The following is an 8683-nucleotide window of genomic DNA, read 5'->3' as shown; positions in this document are numbered from 1 at the left end:
CAAAACTTCATGAGCAATAACAACATTTCTTCTCATAAAAGCCATGAAAAACAAATCAGTTTTTGTGTTTTTCTTCTTTTAAACTGCTGACAATTCCATATAATGTGCAATAATCATTAACCAGATGTTGAAAAGACAAGTTCAAGTACTCCTGGGAAAAGGGACCAAAGCTCTCAGACTTAGGGCATTTCCTGATTATTTTACAGCCAGAATAACAAAATATGTCCAAATCGCCATTTTTAGATTCAGTAGGTAAAGGGTTAAAAGGCAAATATATGAGATAGAAAGTCAAAATCACAAGTTTAAAAGGTAAAAATATGACTTAGAATTTTAAATTGTATATCTTGAAGGTTAAAATATGATATGAGAAGGTCAAAACATCCAAAAAGTCAAAATCATAAGTTTAAGTCAGAACTGTGAGTTGCAAAATTGAAAATATGGAATGACAACATTAATTTATTTTCCCACCTCCCTGATTTTTTGTCTGATTATTTTTACTCTTTACTTTTTCAGGATATTAAGGATATTCTAAATACTTAGGGTTAAGTTTATATTCTGATACTGGAGGAAATCTGCAGACCTCATGGAGGTGGGCCAGTTGTAATAGTAAGATCGTATGATCTTGTGGGCCAGAAACACCTGCACCACGGGCTGGATTTGGCCCCCGGGCCTTGAGTTTGACACCCCTGGCTTAGAGGCTTTGCTTCGTCTAAGCACAGATCTCGCTGACTATGACTTTAACTATGAGTTATTTCAAATTGACAGTCTTAGGATTTTCTACTATAATGGATAAAATAAACCACTTTATTTTGGAAAGTATCTGACAGCCTTCCTTCAGTGTGTTGCGACCTCCCTGGGGTTCCTGACCCCCACTTTAAGAACCTCTAATTTAGCCTTATTTGGAGCTCAGCTTAAATGAATATCATAGAAATAATAGAACTAAATGTAAAGAAAGCTGTGAATAGATTTAACTGAACCTGCTCAGTCATGGTGGTAAAAGGTAGGGACAGAGGTCAAAGGTCACAGCGGTGTGTAATCAAACACACTACTGTACAGAGTACACATGCAAACTGGCACAAACCCCACAACCCTGCTCACTGCCAGTGTGTTCTTTACTGATAACACATTCAAACAAACGAGAGTCGCTGAAACAGTAAATAAGAACCGGTCGGTAAAGGACAATCAGCCTTGAAATGCTCATTTATTTAGGCTTTAACTCAGTAAGAACACAGAAATCCAGCGTCATGCAGAGGAGAAGTCAAACTTTTATGTAAGACCTCAGAGTTTCTAACAAACAGAGCAGCTGGGTAAATCTCCCTCTCAGTCATAGAGCTCCATTGTTGTCCAAAAGCTGTTAAAACTCACAAACATGAATATTTTCGTTCACCAAACACCACCGTGCTGCCCCAGTTACTCACCGGAGCATTAAACATGTATTAATCTGCTTCTGATTAGAGCCAGATTAGCTCCAATTAGCACACTACTTCCTCCTGTTTGACTAATATTCACCAAAGTCTGCACTAATGATTCAAAACCACCGTCCTGTTTTAGGAAAGGAATGAGCTTTTTTTTTTAGGTCAGTGATAATTTTGTAAAAACTTGAGTTTTTAGGAGTTATCTTATTAAGAAAGAGATCTTTCTTATGCCTCAGAGCTTCGGTGATAGCTGGAGACCCACAGGCATCGTGTTTTTGGGTTTACCGCCTGGATGTCTGAAACTTTGAGAGATTTTCTTCAAACTTTGCACAAATGTCAAATCTGCCTCAAGATGAACTGATAAACATTTCTGCCTTCTCAAAACTTGTGCACTTAGTTATTGAAGAATGCACTGAGGGATTTTGAAGTCACTTTAAAAAAAGTTGGCAGTCCAGTTGAGCTCCGTCTCTAACCCTGATGAGATCCTGTAGGGACATTTGGTGCCATTCAGATTTATATTTTCAAGCCATTTAGACAGTGTTGAATATTTTTTTGTTAGAATTGTGGTCTCATTTCCTTCAATTATCCTAAAATTTCTAAGCTACACAAAAGGTGACACATTTGTTCCTAAGGACCAAAATGTCCCATTGAAAACCACTGTTTTTTTTTTTTTTTGTTCTGTGGAAAAAAATATTAAATATATTATTTTATAGCTGATTTTAGAATAGGACACTTTTGATCATTAGGACCAGAGTGTAAGTTTTTTTTTAATCTGACATTGCAAAAAAATAAAAAAAAATAAATAAAAAATAAAAAAATAACAATACATCAAAATCAATGTTATTGCCAATTACTGACCCATCTCAGGACCGAACAATAATAATAATCAAATACTCCTTGAAATAATTATCATTATTTTTTAATTTAAAACATTGTGAAGTTTTTTTTAACATACTGGCCTTAAAAGGGTTAAAATCACAAAAATATCTTTAATATTTGATAAGTATATTTCAAGCTGAAGTAGTTTTAAATGACTGAATCTTTTAAAGTGGAAAAAAGTAATATATATATATATATTTACAGCAGTTTTTCCAAAGTGGACAATTTTTGTCCTTAGGGGCAAATGCATCGGGATATTTAAGGAACTCTTCAGGGACAATTTAATCTTTAATTTATTCCTCTTTGTCCTTGTCTTCTTCTCCAGCGCCTCTGTCCAGAAGTCCCTGCAGTAGCCGTGCAGGCAGCGTGGCTTCCTCCCCGTCCATTTCCAGGCGCTTAGACGCCATCCGAGCCCTGCCCTCTCCTAACAGCACCCTCCACAGGCCGCTCAGCGACAGAGACCAGCCTCCTCTGAACGAGGACTCCCCATCCTCTGATGGGAGCTGCTACACGGAGCTGTACCCCGGCCCTCAGAGCTACGTGGAGAGGCTGCGGGTGGAGGAGGGGTCGGCGCCCATCGACCCTCCGAGGGTGGAGGATGGGAGCGTGTACTTCTCACCCGTGGTGGAGAACGTCTCAGCTTTCAAACCCAGCCAGTACCGGTCCCAGCTGATGCCCAAAGACAACAAGCCTCTGGAGGTCTCCATCCTGCGGAGGGTGAAGGAGCTGTTGGCTGAGGTCGACCCCAGGACGGCAGCCAAACACATCACCAAGGCTGACTGCACGGTATTATATAACGCCACTATTAACGATGAATTTAGGTTGCTGAATTTAGCGAGCCTTCAAAGACTTACCACCATAATCGGCTCTGAAGGAGTTCAGCCTCTTGGTTTCTGAGCCACAGCGTGCCAAACAGCAGCTCAGCTCAACTTCTATGACAAACAACTTTCATTCAGACACGCAGCTCTTCAGCCGGCTGTATCCTGGGATAAAGACTCTTAGGGGAAATTAAGATGAGCTTTTTCAACACATACATGCTGAAACACTAGAACTTTCAGGGCAGCTAAGTTTAAACTTACCAGAGCTACAAAAACTCCACATAGCGTGAACAGACGGTGTGTAATACACGATCAAATGCAGAGACATATAACCAGGATTAAACCAATCATCATTCGTCTGTGTGTCACAGGTGGCCAGAATTCTGGAAGTGACTGACGAGGTGAAAAGGATGATGGGAGTTACCTCAGGGATGGAGCTGCTTACATTGCCGCACGGTCAGCAGCTGAGGCTCGACCTGCTGGAGAGGTGAGGAAGAAGGAGTTTGGTGCAGCACCAGAAAAACTATGGTGTTATTATTTTAGAGCACATCTTAAAGTTCTGAGAGCATGAGTTATTCATACATCCACTGTGATAACGATTCCTGCCTCCTGCAGGTTCCACACCATGGCCACCATGTTGGCTGTGGACATTTTGGGCTGCACCGGGTCAACGGAGGAGCGAGCCGGCCTCCTGCACAAAATCATCCAGATCGCTGCCGAGCTGAAGAGCACCATGGGAAATATGTTCGGCTTCGCTGCTGTCATGAGAGCTTTGGAGCTGCCGCAGGTAAATAAACATCACCTGAGGGGAGTTTTGGTTTTTAGGGGCCATTTTTAGGAGACCAGAGATCAAGAGTTGAGTTTCAGCTTGGACCTGCGTCACTCTTGAATCAAATGTGACTTTGGGATAAATATAAAGAGAGTGCAATAATAAAGACTGGTAAACATCAGTACTCTCATTAGTCCTCGATGACCTGAGTTAATCTGGTCCTGTAGAACCTAACTTGTTATAATCTCTGGTGGAGATTAGGAGCAGAATGAACTCATCTCAACCTTGACTCACTGAAACATCATGCACCATGGCTTTATTGTCTTTGATTGGTGCAATAGAAGTTAAAAGATAGATAAACAGGAAATGACTGTGCCCTGTTCTTTATGGTAAAGGTGAAACACGATAAGCTAAGCTCCTGTAGAGAAATGATCCCTCTGCTTTGTTGTATTTTATTTTCGAGCTCAATTTCAAAGTTCATATTTCAAAGATCATCCCTTTAATTCTTTAACCTCCTGAGACTGTTTGGAATTACACCGCTTTCCACATTATTATGCAAATGACATTTTTCTCTTATTTTCCTAAATATTAATGCAAATGAAAGAATATTTTTCAAGTCATCAGCCGTTAGAGCATAATTCAAATGTTTTTGAACAAACTTCATAATGATAACCATTATTTTTTTAGAAAATAAAAACCTCAAAATGCACTGTTCCACATTATTATGCAAAACCGAATTTTAAAAGATTTTATAGGTTGTAAAGAACTGGAAATGGTCATTTGTTGAATTTGCAGCTTTAGGAGGTCACATTTACTGAAATCAAAGCTATTTCAATCAAAAACATCTTAACAGGCCAAGTTCCATGTTAACATAGAAGAAATTAGTGTCTGATTCAGAGCACAGATGGGTTCATGCAGATAAAGACATAATGAGGAAGGTTTCTGACAGACAAATTCATCAGATTAAGAGAGCAGATGCTAAAATGCCATTACAAAGCAACAAACAGGTATTTGAAGCTGCTGGAGCCTCTGGAGTCCCACCAACCTCAAGGTGTAGGATCCTCTAGAGGCTTGCAGTCGTGTATAAACCTACTATTCAGCCCCCCCTAACCAATGCTCACAAGCAGAAATGGTTGCAGTGGGCCCAGAAATACATGAAGACTCATTTTCAAACAGTCTTGTTGACTGATGAGTGCCGTGCAACCCTGGATGTTCTAGATGGAGGAGTAGTGGATGGTTGGTGGATGGCCATCATGTCCCAACGGCGCTCTGACGTCAGCAAGGAGGGGGCGGAGTCATGTTCTAGGCCAGATTCATGAGGAGAGCTGGTAGGCCCCTTTAGGGTCCTTGAAGGTGTGAAAATGACCTCGGCAAAGTATCTAGAGTTTCTGACTGACCACTTTCTTCCATGGTACAAAAAGAAGAACCGTGCCTTCTGTAGCAAAATGATCTTTATGCATGACAATGCACCATCTCATGCTGCAAAGAATCCCTCTGTGTCATTGGCTGCTTTGGGCATAAAAGGAGAGAAACTCATGGTGTGGCCCCCATCCTCCCCTGACCTCAACCCTACTGAGAACCTTTGGAGCATCCTCAAGCTAAAGATCTATGAGGGTGGGAGGCAGTTCACATCAAAACAGCAGCTCTGGGAGGATATTCTGACATCCTGCAAAAAAAATTCTAGCAGAAACTCTCCAAAAACTCACAAGTTCAATGGATGCAAGAATAGTGAAGGTGATATCAGAGAAGGGCTCCTATGTTAACATAGAACTTGGCCTGTTAAGATGTTTTTGATTGAAATAGCTTTGATTTCAGTAAATATGACCTCCTAATACTGCAAACTCAACATTGGCCATTTTCAGTTCTTTACAACCTATAAAATCTTTTAAAACTCTGTCGTGCTTAATAATGTGGAACAGTGCATTTTGAGTTGTTTTTTTTTTTAAATAACGCTTATCATTATGAAGTTTGTTCAAAAACATTTGAATTATGCTCTAATGGCTGATGACATGAAAAATAAGTTTAAATAAGTTTAAAATATCAGCCTTGTCTTTGAACAGGAATTAATTTTGACCAAAAATGAAATCTGATATCAACACAATTTCCCTAAAATTTTAAAGAAACTAACTGAAATGTTTTCTATGAAATTTCTATGAATTTTCTATGAAAAAAGTCTTAAATACTTTTTTAAAGTTACCCACAAAAAGTACCCCAAACTTTCTTCAAAAATTTCAGTGAAACTTTATCATATTGCCTGAATTTTTAATTTAAAAATCCTTTAAAAAATCCTATTTAAATTCCTGGAAAAAATTTCAAATAATTACCCAAAACATATAAATATATCCCCTAAGGTTACATTAAAAAATGAAAGAAAATTCCAAAGGGTACCCCACAATCTGATTCCCAATCAGTTCCCAAAATAGAAGATAAATTTCCATGAGCATACCTAAAATTCTGATGCATTTTTCCAACCAATAAAATTTCCAAAAAATCACAGATACTTTTCCCAAATTAACACAAAGTTACTTAAAATTAAAAAAACATCCCCAAAATATTTTAAAAAATCATAACTTTTTCATGCTCATACTAAAAATTCTAATGAAACTCTCTTTTATACAATAACATACCAAAATTTCTATAAATTCTTGAAAATTTCCCACATATAATCCAAAAAATATCAAGGAAAAGTCCTGAAAGTTTCATAGTAAAGTCTCCCAGTATTTGAGGGATTTACTTAAATTTTAATGGACAGTCTGAATAGTTTTCTCAAAAATTCTAATAGTATTAATTTTTACTGTTGTAGGAAAGCCAGAATGCAATGTCCTCATATACACAGGGTCTTAGGAGGTTAAAAGTATCTGCAGTTTAATGGTTACTGGGATTTCTGGGGGTTAATGGAGGTGTTTTTGGTCCCTCAGGTGTCCCGTCTGGAACAGACCTGGACTACGTTAAGGCAGCGGCACACAGAGGGCGCTATTCTCTATGACAAAACTCTGAGACCGTTCATGAAGAGTCTGAATGACGGGAGAGGTTAGTGATACTGGTGACTGTGCATGAAGATAACATTCACCAGTTCTTTTAAACTTTCTAACAAACCTGCTTGTGCATCCGTCCAACAGAGAGCTGCCAACTCCCCAGCACCACCTTCCCCCACGTCCTCCCCCTCCTGTCTCTGCTGGAGAAGAGCGTGGCGGTGGGCGAGGGGACAGAGCCGTGGGAGACGGTGGAAGTCGGGGTGGACGTGGTGATGTTCCACCTGGGGGCGGCGAGGACGATCGCTCAGCTTGCGGGAATCTACGGCACCAACGCTGAGAGTAAACTACAGGGTAAGAGAGGGGCGGTGTTTCCTCAGGATTTTCTTCTTCTGCATCTTTCTGTGTGTCTGCACAATGTGGAACTCTCTGCTAAACTCTCCCAATAATCAACAATGATAATTGTAGATTATTGCACATTGCAAATGCCTGTGCTGTGATGCTGGTGTTGCAGGTTTCCAGGAGCAGCCGGAGGTCATGGAGCTCTTCCTCACTGACTTCCAGATGAGGCTGCTGTGGGGGAGCAGGGGAGCCGAGGAGAGCCAGGCTCGGCGGTACGCCAAGTTTGACCAGGTGCTGACAGCCCTGTCCAACAAGCTGGAGCCTCCTGTCAGACTGCGCTGACCTCAGAATCGCTTTTATGACTGTGTTTACCCAGGATCTTAATCCTACACCAGACAGTTTGATGGCCACTAGTCAGTCGGCCATCTGACGTCAGATTTTAAAAAGGGAGAGGCGGCTGAGCCATGTAGAGACGAATCTAAACCAAAAACTGTGGAGTGGACTGCGGCACCTTTACTGGTTTCTGAAGCTCGTTTCTGGTCCATCATCAGCAGGTTGATAAGTTCTATAAAAGACTTAAAGATTATGGGAGATTCTGTAGATGCAGATGATGAGTGCAGCCACTTTAAGGACAAAAACTCAAAGAACCTGTCAGATATTCAGCTTAATTTTTCATTTGGATTTTTATATCTAAGGCCATGTTTACACAACCATCAATACAGCTTAAAACAGCATCCTTTAGTTCAGGGGTGTCAAACTCAACCACAGCAGGGGCCGGATTCTGAATTTGGGTCTAACCTGAGGGCCTACCAGGGTCAATATTTAACCATTGAGTGTCAACCTAAATGATTTTGAGATTAAAAGGTCGACATGATAAGTTAAAAACTCAAAACCTGAGATAAAAAGTCAAACCTGTAAGATTTAAAGATAAAACATGACATTTAAAGTCAACATAATGTTTTTAAAGGCAAAATATGAGATAGAATACTGAAACCATGACTTTAACAGTCAAAATATGAGATAAAGTCAAAATCATGAGTTTTAAAAGTCAAAATATGAAATTTAATTTCAAATTCATGAGTTTTAAAAGTCAAAATATTAAATTAAATTCAAAATCATGAGTTTTAAAAGTAAAAAAAGAGATAAAAGTCAAATTTAGGAGTTGAAATGTCAGCAAAACTGAGGAAAAATTCAAAATCACAGTTTTTGACAATCAAAATATGAGATGAACACCGAAATCGTGAGTTTATAATGTCAAAATATGAGATTAAATTTCAAATTCATAAATTTAAAAGTCAAAATATGAAATAAATGTAAAGGTAAGAAACTAGATAAAAGTCAAAGTGAGGAGTTGAAAAAAGTCAAAGCATGACTTTAAAAGGTCAAATAGGATTAAAATTTTAAAATTATGAATCTAAAATGAAAAAATAAGAGATAAAAGTAACAGTTACAAGATGTAAAGGTCACAATATGAAATAAAAGTCAAAA

At 39.1% G+C, this 8683-nt stretch overlaps 1 protein-coding gene across 1 annotated transcript in view; it reads left to right on the top strand.

Moving 5' to 3' along the window:
- The window catches only part of sh2d3cb (SH2 domain containing 3Cb), a 76069-nt gene extending 68008 nt beyond the window's left edge, over positions 1 to 8061 (top strand). The window contains exons 7-12 of the mRNA XM_041786667.1: positions 2620 to 3080; positions 3484 to 3599; positions 3728 to 3899; positions 6800 to 6911; positions 7001 to 7207; positions 7368 to 8061. Of these exons, the coding sequence (XP_041642601.1) occupies positions 2620 to 3080; positions 3484 to 3599; positions 3728 to 3899; positions 6800 to 6911; positions 7001 to 7207; positions 7368 to 7537 (1238 nt within the window). The 3' untranslated portion in view covers positions 7538 to 8061. The remainder of the gene's footprint in view (positions 1 to 2619; positions 3081 to 3483; positions 3600 to 3727; positions 3900 to 6799; positions 6912 to 7000; positions 7208 to 7367) is intronic.
- Positions 8062 to 8683: the final 622 nt, after the last annotated feature.

This window comes from Cheilinus undulatus, linkage group 5 (genome assembly GCF_018320785.1).
Source record: "Cheilinus undulatus linkage group 5, ASM1832078v1, whole genome shotgun sequence".
NCBI lineage: Eukaryota > Metazoa > Chordata > Actinopteri > Labriformes > Labridae > Cheilinus > Cheilinus undulatus.
Note: the sequence above shows the minus strand (reverse complement) of the source record. Positions and strands in the feature narration are given on the sequence as shown.